This window comes from Drosophila santomea, chromosome X (genome assembly GCF_016746245.2).
Source record: "Drosophila santomea strain STO CAGO 1482 chromosome X, Prin_Dsan_1.1, whole genome shotgun sequence".
NCBI classification, from domain to species: Eukaryota; Metazoa; Arthropoda; class Insecta; order Diptera; family Drosophilidae; genus Drosophila; species Drosophila santomea.
Window position 1 is genome coordinate 18,079,401 of NC_053021.2, and position 12,556 is coordinate 18,091,956.

The 12,556-nt window shown below is 48.5% G+C and overlaps 3 protein-coding genes across 5 annotated transcripts; 1 reads left to right on the plus strand and 2 right to left on the minus strand.

The window, feature by feature from the left end:
* Window positions 1–775: 775 nt before the first annotated feature.
* On the minus strand, window positions 776–7,179 carry LOC120455769 (extracellular signal-regulated kinase 7). Of its 3 annotated transcripts, none has more exons than XM_039642224.2 (9): window positions 6,605–7,179; window positions 6,375–6,482; window positions 4,649–4,960; window positions 4,371–4,561; window positions 4,097–4,303; window positions 3,893–4,039; window positions 3,727–3,823; window positions 3,209–3,666; window positions 776–2,535 (listed from the first exon to the last, which is right to left on the minus strand). In XM_039642224.2, exons 3-9 carry the CDS (start codon window positions 4,733–4,735, stop codon window positions 831–833), a joined length of 2,892 nt encoding a protein of 963 aa, XP_039498158.1. In that variant the 5' UTR covers window positions 4,736–4,960; window positions 6,375–6,482; window positions 6,605–7,179; the 3' UTR covers window positions 776–830. The 3 variants fall into 3 exon arrangements, with proteins under 3 accessions (XP_039498158.1, XP_039498157.1, XP_039498159.1); XM_039642223.2 differs by having other exon boundaries at window positions 6,375–6,550; XM_039642225.2 differs by lacking the exon at window positions 6,375–6,482.
* A 293-nt stretch (window positions 7,180–7,472) lies between these two features.
* Window positions 7,473–10,213, minus strand: LOC120456659 (CXXC-type zinc finger protein 1). Its single transcript, XM_039643591.2, has 4 exons — window positions 10,066–10,213; window positions 9,880–10,013; window positions 9,119–9,803; window positions 7,473–9,053 (listed from the first exon to the last, which is right to left on the minus strand). The coding sequence occupies exons 1-4, from the start codon at window positions 10,093–10,095 to the stop codon at window positions 8,001–8,003; spliced, it is 1,902 nt and encodes a 633-aa protein (XP_039499525.1). The 5' UTR covers window positions 10,096–10,213; the 3' UTR covers window positions 7,473–8,000.
* A 265-nt stretch (window positions 10,214–10,478) lies between these two features.
* Window positions 10,479–12,492, plus strand: LOC120455143 (aladin). The gene is made up of 5 exons (XM_039641048.2): window positions 10,479–10,986; window positions 11,048–11,180; window positions 11,248–11,399; window positions 11,457–11,833; window positions 12,066–12,492. Exons 1-5 carry the CDS (start codon window positions 10,583–10,585, stop codon window positions 12,404–12,406), a joined length of 1,407 nt encoding a protein of 468 aa, XP_039496982.1. The 5' UTR covers window positions 10,479–10,582; the 3' UTR covers window positions 12,407–12,492.
* Window positions 12,493–12,556: the final 64 nt, after the last annotated feature.

Consider the following 12,556-nt stretch of genomic DNA (forward strand, 5'->3'; position numbering starts at 1 on the left):
GCAAAACAATCGTTGGGGTCTTCCAATTTCAGGAAGTGGGGAGCAGATAAACACAAACGAACGAGAACGAAAACCAAAACTGAATTCTTTTATATACACAACCACACGATAGGACAACTTGACTAATCATTGTAATAATTAAGTGCATGTATTTATAAAATTCCAATTATACACTTAGCATCTAGGAATGAGCTCAAAAACAAAAAAAAAGCTCTTATTCAGATTCTCAGAGCTGGGAACTCCCAGTTTTCTATTACAAATGTTGCATGTTTGTAACACTAACTATAGCTCTAGAATCTAACTAACTAAACGAACCAGTGAAGAGAGGAGTTGTTCATGTCCATGTCTAATCTATGTTGTAAATTCCGCATTGTAGGGTAAAGGAATAATTCCAAAACTTTTTAAAAGTTACGTGTCTATACACAGGAAAACCTATATAGAGCTTTATTGTGTTCAATTTGCTATAGCGATAGAAGATCTACTTATATACATCAAAGCATAGTCATATTTTGTGTCGTTGATGTGTGTGCGAGTCTTAATGTGCGTCTATCCTAAGCTTAACAATAAATCAATCAAGGTCTTGCTAAACCAATCGAACTGCCTATTTTCTCGGCTTTGAAAACAAATATTTCTTAATAATATTGAATAGAAGTGACACCAGAATTATGGATCACTGCGGCTTACTATACACAAAAAGAACCTTCTTTACAAACCCAATTATCGTTACAATACAAGATAGGGAAATCCCGATCCACTTACTCCAAAGATTGGCTAATTCGAGTTTTAAAATATATATTGCGTCAAGACTGGGACAAATATTCAAGGACAGATCAGATGAGCTCCGTGGAGAAGTTCGCCTCCTGAATGTCGCGCTCCCTGAGACGCATGGGATCGTAGCGAGGTCCACTGGCTGCGTGGTGCTGGTGATGATGGCGGTGCACCTTGTGATGGAGTCCCAGTTCTTCGTGCTGCTTCCGGCTGGCCTTCTGCTGGGCCAGCAGGCGCTCCCGGCGTTGGCGTTGATCCTCCAGGCGCTCCTTCATCCGGCGTGACTTTTCTGTGCGTTCGTGCTGCCGCGTCGGCTCCACCGGTTGCGCCTGTTCTTTCCAATCCTCCTCCAGGTCGGAGTAGTTGGGAAAGTAGTCGGCATAGTCGCGCGTGTAATCCCGCTCAGGGGATGGCTCCGAACCGGAATCGCGTCTTCCACTGTCCGGCGAGGAGGATCCACCTGTTATTTCCCTAAACAGATGATAGTACTTGGCTCTGTAGGCGTTGTCCAGATTGAGGTTATCGTACTCATTGGTCTCGTCGCGGGCCAAGAACTCCTGCACCTGGCGCTGTCGCTCCTTTTCTTGGTCCTGGAGAAAGGTCTCGTAGCTTTGGGAGCCGGGATCTCCACTGCCCTCCGGTAGTGGTCTACCGTCGTCCCCATCCTCGTGCTCACTGTCCTTCTTTAAGGGCTGCAGCTGTTCCAAGTGGTAGCGCAAGTTGTCGTAGTCCAGCAGATCCCGATGCTCCTCGACAAAGTCCACCAACTGCTCCTTGCACTTCTCCATCTCTAGCTCCAGGTGACTGATCCGTTCGCGATAGCATTTGCTAGCGCATGAGCTTAAGATGGTCGAATCATCCTTCTGATCCTTGTGCAACGAGTCATCCTCCTTCCTCTCGGTGAGCTGCCACACCTTCCGTGCTATCTCCTTGTACGCCTTGGCCTGCGCCTCCTGCTCGGCCATCTCCTCCAACTGATCGCGTTCCGCCTCCATGAGTCGATAGTTCTCGGTCATCCGCCTGCGCTGGCTCACCCTCAGCTCGTGCTCCTGTTTCATCTGCTGCCGGCGCACCTTTTCCTCCTCCTTCTTCTGCTGAATCTCCAGCTGCCGGCGCTGCATCCTCTCCTCGGCCGTGAGGTACCGCTCCCTTCTGTGGTATGTCGTCACAACGGTGGGCTTGCTGACCTCAGCCTTGTGGGGTTTCTCCTTGGGCTTCTTCTCTTGGCTTATCTTGCGCAGCGAACGATTCATTGGTGGGGGCACTGTCGCCTCCGTCTGGCCATGGGTATGGGTATCCTGGCGCATCCTCGCGGGGGAACCATCGATGTTTATTTTCTGTGTGAGGAGCAGCGCCTGAACTTGGGCCTTTGCCTCGGCATGAAATTTCCCTTGCGTCTGCGCCTGCGATTGCCAGGTGCTCTTCTTGCGCCGAGCCACCGCTGCCACGGCAGCCAATTCCCGTTGGATGGGCACATGGTTGTGGCGGCTTTTTTGTGCAGTTTTCTCGCCTGATTTTCCCATTGTAGAAGGAGGAGCAGGTGGAGCAGGAGCAGGAGCAGCAGCAGCAGCAGCAGGAACAGCCGCAGGAGACGGGGCAATATGGGCATGCGAAACAGCGTTCTCCGTGCGATTGGTCTCCTTTGCCTTCGTCTTGGGTGTGGAGACCAGCAGCTTTATTTTCCTGCGCGTCTGGGTCACCTCGAAGGAATACGTATCCTTCTTTCTCTCCGCCGGGGTTGTGGTCGCTTGGCTGACACTCGCTGTCCTGGGGGAGGGATTGGGATGAGTTGGACACTGGTGACTGGTGATTCGCCAGGCAGGAATGTTTATCACATAATGGGTACGGTTGGGCTGGGTTAAGTGGGTTTGCTCTTACGGAAGAAGAAGTTCTTTAGGGGATTTCATATTACAATACTCCAATGACACATTTAGAATTATGAATGTTCACATATATGATTAACCTAATCATAATTCACTAATCTATTGTGCTTGCAATGTAAACTATTGTAATGAAATGAAATTGCTGGTTAGAAATGATAAATACTGAGATACATATAAACACGGATCACCTTTATTCTGATGAACAAAGAAATCATTGGAGGACGATAGCCAATCAGCTTAGTAATGCTACTGGCTTTGGCCCTGACTGAGGCGCATGGGATGTGCCTTTCGCTGCCTGGAACGATGCAGTCGCTCCTTGAGTGGGCGCTGCACTGTGCTGGACTCCACGGAGTCCTCCCGCTCCTTGGATGTGTCCTGCTGACGCAGATGGGATGTGCTGGTGACCGTGGAGGTGGCACGCCTATGCTAGGGGCGACGCAATCTGAAAGAGGGGACGAGCAGCTAGAGAAGCTCCTCCACTAGCCCTCGCCACAAACTAGACTAGCCCAGCCCTACTCCCACAACCCAAGGTCCAGAGATTCCCAAGAGCAACTCACCTGGTTCGCGACGTGACTCGGACGGTTTTCACGGAGTCATCCCGATTGGACGGCGTGGATGGTGTGGCATTGCTGAGCGTGCGGGCACTGCTGCTGGACTCGCGTCCCATCATGTCGTACAGATTGTTGCGGTACTGGTCGACTCCGTAGCGTACATCGTCCCTTAGCGGCGGCTGGATGTCCACGCGGAGCTCCATGTCCGCCGACGCGGTCCGGAAGCGACTCACATACGGATGCTGAATGGCCGCCTTGGCGGTCAGCCGCAGATGCGGATTCAGCACCAGCAGGGACTTGACCAGCGAAATGGCGTCATCACAGCAATTCCTCAACATCTCGTCCAGCGAATGGCGTCGGTCGCGATGGATCTTCTTGCTCAGCAGGACGGTGCCGAAGCTGGCTCCAATCGAATCGATGTCCCGCTGCGTCACATCCGGCAGGGCAGTCACGATTTTCTCAATCTACAAACAAATAAATTTATATTAGCATTTAAATATTAAGAGGTATAGATACACTGCTACCTGATTGACAGTGCTTGTGCCTTGGAATAGAGGCTTCTGTCTGATCATCTCGCCCAGAATGCAGCCCAGGCCCCACATATCGATGCCTTTGGTATAGCTGGTAAGAAACAAAACGAACTACTTAGCAGCAGCCCATCAGCCAAGCCAATAAACAAGAGGTACCCACCTGCGACTGGCGACCAGAATTTCGGGGGCGCGATACCAACGAGTGGCCACATAATCCGTCAACATGCCCTCCTGGTCCAAAGCATCATAGTCGGCCTTGCGTTTCGAGGAGAGGGTTCTGGCCAGGCCAAAGTCGGCCACTTTGAGTCTACAAATGGGGCAATATAATAGCAAGTCACTGATGATTGAACTTTATGAATATTACCTGCATTTGCTATCGATCAGGATGTTGCTGGGCTTCAGATCCCGGTGGATGACGTTGCCCGAGTGCATGTACTTGATGGCATTGATCAGCTGGTACATGACGAAACGCTTGTGAATGTCCTTGAGGATATCGCCCTTCTTGATCACGTTGTGCAGATCGCTTTCCATGAACTCGAACACCAAATAAAAATCCAAATTGTTGGCGGCCCTGCGTAAAATGCATTAAGAAAACTATAGAATATATATTAACGAATACCATGTTTTAATGAGCTCACTTGAAGACATCCACCAGTCGGATGATGTTGGGATGGTGGCGAAAGGCGCGCAGGAATATCACCTCACGGTAGGTGCGCTGGGCATCGGTTTCATCGCGGAAGGCATCGAAGATCTTCTTCAGGGCCACCGTGTTCTTCTGTCGCCTATCCGTGGCCTTCCAAACGATGCCATAGGCACCCTTGCCCAGGCGCTGAAACAGACGAAATAGTTATGTATTGTTACGACTAATGATACCTCTTAACTGAGAGTAATTCCTGAAATGCATATTTTGACTTACCTTTCGCACATCGAAGATGCGTTCTACGGTTTGGTCCAGCTCATGGATGCGTCGCTCGTGAGCGGGAATATTGGTTGGGTTGGCCATTGCCTGCTCCTTCTCCTTGGCCCTCTGCTGATCCCTATCCTTGCCCCCTAACCTTGTGCTCGCTACTGCCAATTGGGATGCTGGGACTTCTTCGCCAGCTACAAGGTGCCGATGAGCTGTGATGTGATCGCAGTGGGTTTCTAGTTACGCTGGTTGCGACTCTAGCATCACCAGCTTCCTGGAGTGGCAGAGCCACGAGAGCTCCAGCACCGCTTGGCTGCTTCACTGTGGATGGATGAGAGATGCGAGTGCGAAAGTTATCAGTTAGCTGGCATTCACTGTGGTGCTGTTGCTGTTGCGCGTGGATGTGGCAGTGGCAGTGGCGCCCGAGTGGTTTTGCGGCTCCAACTGGAGCATCTGGGGCCCTCGTCCTCGCGTGCTCGCTCCCATATGCAAACGGCATCAAGTATGTAAAATAAAATTAAACGCCAACAAAAGCAATGCAAAACTCCACAGTGAAAGAAGACTATACATATAAGATCAAAATGGATGTTTGAAATAAAAAATAATGAATTTAATTTACAAGCAAATAATAACTGAATTATAACTTGAGCATCTGTTTAAAACATCTACATACATATATGTACTATATTGCATTTTAATTCAACCTCATTGCTAGCCAAAGTACATACTTGATTAAAAAAAAAACGATTTTTCGATCATTGTGAGAAGGGATCATCGCCTTTTCTCTCTCTGCATGCAAATGCACCGGAAACGGAACAACGGCCATAACGGGAGCACAAATAAAAAGCGGGGAAAAAATAGCAAACGAATAAATAAATCGCGAGGCGGACCTGATTGAAACCGAATTATTGTTAGATCGATCGGGGAGAAGGCGAAAGCGAAAACGAGAGACCCAATTTGATGGCCTGGCAATGCCTACAGTGGACCCTCAAGTGCCCAGGGCAACGTCATGTAACGGTGAGCGGCTGCACAGTGAGCACTCGCTACAGAGAACGAAAGAAAGAGCTTTGCATTATCCATTCTCATTTATAACACACTTTATTTGTGTTATTTTAAGATCGTGTACAAAAAATATATAATACATATCTTCGTAAAGGGTATAGATAATTTCTCGAACATCCACTTATAGGAGTGTCTACTGTATTACTGTTACTGCGCCTACTTCAGTTATTGTTGCTTTTATTATTTTTATTATTGTTGCTGCAAGAAACGCCGCAAAACAATCAAATGGAAATACGTGGCATGCAATCTGTCTGAACGAAAATCACCAACAAAGCATGCCAAATGAATTTGTTTAACAAATAAATAGGCACAAGTACACTCATATGGCAAATGCCAGCACAGTTTAACAAAAATCGCGTTCGAAATCGAAATTCGCAAGAATCTGATCTCGAATGCATTCGAATGGAGCCATTATTCCAAGGAATTCCAGTTTTACGCTGGAAAGTAGGCAACGGACTTCGCTTGCAATGAAACTCAAATGGCGCGTAATTGTGCGCAACCGAATTTAACAGGGACATATATATGTATATATTTTAAATCAACTATAAAAACAACCCAAAAAATATTCGCAAAGGAAATCTACTTTCTGTTTGCCAGTGTAGCCCGAAAACAACAGGCAAATCGGAGCGATTGAATTTGGCACAAAAGTTTTGAAGTGGAACACGTCACTTACCCGTAAAAGGAGGCAGGATTCGCAGGATATGTAGAATGGTGGCTAACTAGGAGACGAAGCGACCCTGCAACTTGGCGTATGGATATGTGTGTGGTGCTTGAAAGTAAACTGGTAATTTGCACAATAAAAATTAGAAAAAAAACAAACGTAACGTGAATCCCAAGATGCAACCAGAACTGTAGGATGTTTCGTATTAATTGTATAGATATATATCGCTTGGATGCACCAACCTGTTGTCAATGCGATGAGCTGTCCTCGAAACAGTTCAGGACCTTGAACACGGGGAACACACGAAACAAAACACGTAAAATATCTCTATTTGATCCCGTTCTGATGTTGAGCTCCACCGAACGCAATATGTATTCTACTTCGTCCTTTTAGGGCTTCCCACCGCCAACTCATGAAGCAGTTCTTGAATTTTTCGTAATATCGGCTCACGTGGATTGAATCCTGCCGAATTAGTTTTGGGATCAGCGGCAGCGACTGGACAATTTGTATATTTCACTCGCAGACCACGCGCGTCTCAATTTGCACAGTTTTGAAATTGGAATTAAAAGCATACATATATATACATATATATATGAGATCAACGTAGATGCGGATCGGAGGAGAACGAGTCCATATGTCATATGGTCACCTGGTATCTATCGGCACTCCGGCGCTCACGCTTCCGTTATGATTTTACAAAATAAAAGATTCGGAATCGAATAGAAAGAGTGTGTGTTTGGAATCCTGTTTTGAAATCAGAAGGTCGTGTATGATGTAGAAAAATTCTGGACTACGACTGGCATCGTCGACAGCTTGTCTGGGTCGACAGTCACAAATCGCCACGACTACTTGATTGCTCGGACTCGCTTGAAATTTCGACTGCACTTGTGTCCGGGTGTCCTGACATCCCTTTGGTGTCTTGCTCCCCGCATTCCCACTCTACAACATAGTTTCCATCGTTTTCAAAGTCCTGCCGTTTCCAATGGTTGCCCCCCTGCTCTTTTGAAAAGTTCTGCGGTGGACCCGTGCATATCATTAACCCGGAACCATGGTTTCGGATATTAACAACCGGACTCGGTGGTTTAAGCAAGGCACGAGATAAAAAAGTTGTAGGTAGTCCATGACTTTGTTTAATGCTCTAATAATATTCTAATAAATAACAAAATTACTTTAAGGGCGTTTAAAAAAGCCTACAATTAGGGGAAGAGCGCCAAAATACAAACTAACAATGAACATAAAACAAATCGTGTATAAAAAATATTATAAATAGCTTTAATCAAATTAATAAATTAATATTAACGTACATGCTAAAGTAATCTATGTGAATGATATCCATGGGTGAGCTGGCCCAATGTAGCCTTTTCCCTTTACGGGCGGGTTGCTATCAATAAATGCATATTTGATGCTTAGTTTTCAATAACAAACATGGGCGTACACCCGATCCCGGCGCGTAGCAACCTCCTTCTAGCCGGGAACTCAACAGCCGGCGAGCGTGTTATGCGGTTGCCCGGAGAAACGCGACACTAGAAGCTTTGCGGCGGGGGTAAGTTAAAAGATTACTGGATGGATTGTCGTACAAAAATATTTCTTGCATGTCAGTTTATTGTTAGTTTTTACTATGATTGGGGGACTACGAATCTATGGCTTTCGCTGCAGGTATATAATTTGAGTTTTCTGTGGCAATTGGACTAACTGCTGCTGCGGCTGCTGTTGCTGCTGCAGTTTCTGTTGCTGTTGCAGCATTTGCTGTTGCTGTTGCTGCTGCAGTTGCTGTTGTTGCTGCTGCAGCTGCTGTTGTTGCTGCTGCTGTTGTTGTTGCTGCTGCTGCTGCTGCTGCTGCTGTTGTTGTTGCTGCATTAGCTTCTGCTTCTCCTGGTACTGCTTTTGCTGCGCCTGCACCTGTTGCTGGTGAGCCTGGCGTCGCTTCTGCTTCTCGAACTCCGCCAGATGCTCTTGCTGTTTACGCACCAGCTCGTCCATCACCTCGTGGTTGTAAGTGGAGTGCAGCATCAGGCCAAGTAGATTCGCTCGAGAGGTCAGTTGCTGCCGCAGCATGCGCTCCTGCTCCATCAGGTCGTCCATCTTGAGCCATTGACGCACACGTTCCAGATCGATTTCCGCCCGTCGAATCTTCTCCCAGGCGTAGTGCTTAAAGCAATTCTTCTTGGGCGCGCGACAAAATTCGCCCGTGGGATTGAAGACGTTGCTCACCAAGGGCGAACCGCACACATCCGTGTCGTTCACCTTCGGATCCTTGCTGTGCTCCGGACACAATACCCGTAATCTTTTACAGTAAGTCTTACTTGCCGGGTTATAGAAATCACAAAACATATTGTTGCCCTCCATACGCGTTTGGAATATGCTCCCGAAGCTGGCCTGCGATTCGTATTTGTTGAAGCACTTCTCCATATGCTTGATTGCCGTACGCGAGTGAATCTCGTGGCCACAGGTAATGCAGTACATGCTTTGTTCGTCCTCCATGTCGGCGGTGTCTTGTGACCCCACTGTATCGATGGAGCTGCGTTTGGCTCGCTCCACCACCATGTTGAGCTCTTCGGCGCGCTTCTCCAGCTCGGCGAGTGCAAATCGCACCAGAGACTGCTTCTGACGAATGCTGTCAAGATGCTTGCGTGATTCCTCGGCGGCGCGGCTGGGCGTTAGGTTCCACTCTTGCAGTCGTTGCGGCAGAACCTGAGAGTATAAAGGACGTTGGTGTTAAATTGCGGCTCATAGTCTGGCCAGAGAATAATGCTAACCTGAAAGATGCGATTGGTAGCTAGATTGAAGCCACATTTATCGCTGCAGTACTTGCTCTGCGGCCTCGCCTGGCAACAGCAATTGGGTCCGTGGCACTGGCGCAAGCCCTCCAATTCCGGATTAAGGATATCCTCCGGACTGGCCGCCCGCAGGCCCACCTGGGCATTGCGTTCCTTGGGCGCTGCCTTCTCCCGCTTCCTACCTGGACCCGCTTGACTCGGCGCCGTCTCCTTTAGGGCCGTCGCCGCCTGGACGACGCAGGTGCGGAATATGCAGCGCGGTTTGTGGCCCACGCGAACGCGACATGCGTCGCACTGATTGCAATTGGGACGCCGGCATCCCTCGCAAGTACCACATCGTTTGCCCATCTTTGGTTCTCGGGCGCTGCTGTTTTTGCGCTTCATTGCCGCCGTGGTCGGCGGTGCCTGCTGGCTGCTTGCTGCGGGCGCCAACGGTGCAGCAGCAGGCGCAGCGCCTGGTGGGCCCACGCCCGGGGCATTGAGACTTGTAGAGGCGGCGTTCGACGCGGCTGCCCGTTCGGTGGCCACCAGGCGGAATATGGTCTGTAGCTCAGGATTCTCCTTTTTGCAGCGCCGGCAGTAGTACTGTTTGATGTGCTTAGCCTCCTTCTCGGTGATCCCTATGCAGTCGCCGTGGTACCACTCCTCACAGCCATCGCAGCCTCTGGAATGCGAAGGGTAGAAGTGTTTAGGCGGGATCTCCACGCCAAGGACTCCCACTTGAGGGCCAGGGAACTCACATCATGAACCTGGAGCAGTCGGAGGTGCGACATATGCAGTACGCCTGATCTTCCTGCTTGAGTATGGTGGCTATCTTGGATTTGCGCTCCGGCAGGTCAAACTCCCGTGCGATCTCCCGCCTGATTTCCTCTTTCTGTTGACACAATCAGATTGTAGATAAAAACATCATAGTGGGCGGAACTTACGGTTTTCTTATATTTGCGCTTGTCCGTCATCTCGCACAAATCTCTCTGGGAATTCAAGTCCAACTCCAAGTCCGATTAAGTTTTTTTTTGCGATTACCTCGGACTAAGTGGTCCACCTGATGGAGATGGCATAACAGAGAATATCGATAGGATACTAGGATTTGATTGCCCGCCATCGCATCGATAGGTGGTGGTTTAATAAAAAGAATTAAATTATTATGCATAACCTGACGTTGTAGATTTTAAACGATGTATGATTGCCCAATAAAAAAAATTTTAGGTATTTATAAATACTTATTTTTCGATATTCAGAAAGAAAAATTTAAACGCAGTTCAAAATTTACTGACTCGTTTGTTAAAGTTGGCTTATTATCAAACATCGATAGCCCAAATTACTTCAATTTATCACAGATATAATCGAATTTCTCTCACCTCTAATCACCGCGCGGTTTTTTCGTTGTATTTTGTTAGCATTTTTTCTCCATTGAACTGAATTGAATGTGAATAATCCGAAATTATGGCGGCTCTGAGCAACCTGAAACAGTGTCCGCCGTTCTCCACGCTGCCGGATCTGGCGCTGCGGCACAATCACATCCCGGAGCTGGAGCGCTATCCGCAGATAAACCTGAACAGCGAACTGCTGGCCAATCCGGCTGGTCAGAGATTTTACGGCGGTCAAAGCTTCGTGTCCGTGAATGAGGGTGTCCTAAAGCGGATAACTCGCACCTTCTTCGATGGCGGATTCTGGGAGTCGCTGGAGGAGGCACGCAGCCCTAAGAGCCGGGAGCAGGCGCCGCTGATCGCCCAGGCGGGTGATCTAATTGCACGACTTCTGGGTCTGGCCACCGGACTGAGACTGAGGATCCTTCCGCACACCCAGGAGCTCAGTGCAGAACGGATTGCACAGTTCGCGGAGACCAGGTGCGTGGAACACAGCCAATTAACCAATAAATAGCTAAACCATTCTATCCCATTCTTTCAGGGATTGGCTCAACAGCGATGTGCGCTACGTTGCTTGGAATCTGCACTTCTTTAGCTTAGCCGTAGCCGGTGTAGATGATGTGGTGCGCATTTACAGAAAAAGTTCCATCGCGGCCACTGCTACTGTTTTAAAGGTGAATAAGCTAGATAGAAATAATTGAATAAGAGTGTGAGCTTACTTGGGACTTACTTTTATTTTAGAGTCCTTCCCAAACGCAGATCACCTGCATGTCGTGGCGTCCACTCTGTGCTGCGGAGATCGTTATAGGTTGTCGACAGGGACTTTGTTTCTGGGAAGTAGACAACACTTTGCATTTGGGACGCACAAATGCACCCAGCAAGATTTTCAAACAGTAAGTATAGAATGTTTATTGTTATTTGATAAATACTTAACTTCTTCACCCTTTTAGTCCCAATAATCTGCCAATAACCTCGCTGCAGTGGAACAAGGATGGCACCCAGTTGGCCACCGCCTCCATTGGAGATCGTTCTATCATTATCTGGCAGCCGGACAATGGAATGATGCAGCCATTAAAGCGTCTGGGTCCGCCGGGCTCGCTACTCAAGTGGTCGCCGGATAACGACTGGCTGTTTGCAGCCACCGTGGACCGGGTGTTCCGCGTGTGGAACTGCCACCAGCAGTGGACCACCGAACGATGGGTGTGCGGTCCCGGAGGCTATATCCAAACAGCCTGTTGGTCGCCCTGCGGTCGATTCCTGCTCTTCGTCAGCAGTGCCGAACCGATCCTCTACCGCCTGCAGTTCGTGCAACAGAGTCTGCTATCCTGTAAGTATGAGAAATTCACGCAAGAATTACGGGCAGTCTGCTCCCAGTGTCTGATCTGAAATGGTGGTCAGGTACAGGGGTGTAACGTGTGGCTGCCCCAGATCAAAGCAGTCAGGAACAGGTTGGCGGCTGTTGCAGCTTTCAGACCGCCTGTATAATGCTGACTACAAAAAAAACTGACACCAATTTACTAGTTGATTTTCACTTATTCCGTTTTTGTTTCCCCTTGCAGCTTCGGCGGATGAGAAGGAAATCCTGCCCATTGCCGATCTGAATGCTTGCAGCATTGATACGAATCGCACGCTAATCGGTGGTCCCGCCCAGCAGCTTGCATGGGATCCGCATGGCAACTACCTGGTGGTCACATTCAAGTCGACCAACTGCATCGCTGTCTTCCGCACCTTTATACAGAAGTTCGATCTGCAGATCTCTGCGGCTTACTATCTAAGCGGGGAGACGGCGGCGGAGCACCCAAGCTTCATCTGCTTCCAGCCACTCTACAAGGATAACGATCGCTCCGTGCTGACGATCGCCTGGTCGTCGGGTCGCATACAGTACTACGCCTTCGACTGATCTTTAAGCCTAGTGATTTTGGTTGTAATATTTTATTTGATTTGGTTTTTGTAAGCGTTAATACACAGTTAAACAGTTTAACCTTATTTTGGAATCCAACAATGGTAGGGGATTGAGATAAATCTAATGGTGTGAGGATGTGGCGCTTGA

Coding starts and splice junctions, on each gene's coding strand:
- LOC120455769 (XM_039642225.2), bottom strand. CDS start 4,735: ATGGCCAACCCAACCAATATTCCCGCTCACGAGCGACGCATCCATGAG. Junction 3,667..3,726: donor GCACAAGCACTGTCAATCAG/GTAGCAGTGTAT, acceptor ATTTGTTTGTAG/ATTGAGAAAATCGTGACTGC. Junction 2,536..3,208: donor CGAGTCACGTCGCGAACCAG/GTGAGTTGCTCT, acceptor TCCCTCCCCCAG/GACAGCGAGTGTCAGCCAAG.
- LOC120456659 (XM_039643591.2), bottom strand. CDS start 10,095: ATGACGGACAAGCGCAAATATAAGAAAACC. Junction 10,014..10,065: donor AGCGCAAATATAAGAAAACC/GTAAGTTCCGCC, acceptor TTGTGTCAACAG/AAAGAGGAAATCAGGCGGGA. Junction 9,804..9,879: donor GACTGCTCCAGGTTCATGAT/GTGAGTTCCCTG, acceptor TTCGCATTCCAG/AGGCTGCGATGGCTGTGAGG.
- LOC120455143 (XM_039641048.2), top strand. CDS start 10,583: ATGGCGGCTCTGAGCAACCTGAAACAGTGTCCGCCGTTCTCCACGCTG. Junction 10,987..11,047: donor GCACAGTTCGCGGAGACCAG/GTGCGTGGAACA, acceptor CCATTCTTTCAG/GGATTGGCTCAACAGCGATG. Junction 11,181..11,247: donor CCACTGCTACTGTTTTAAAG/GTGAATAAGCTA, acceptor CTTTTATTTTAG/AGTCCTTCCCAAACGCAGAT.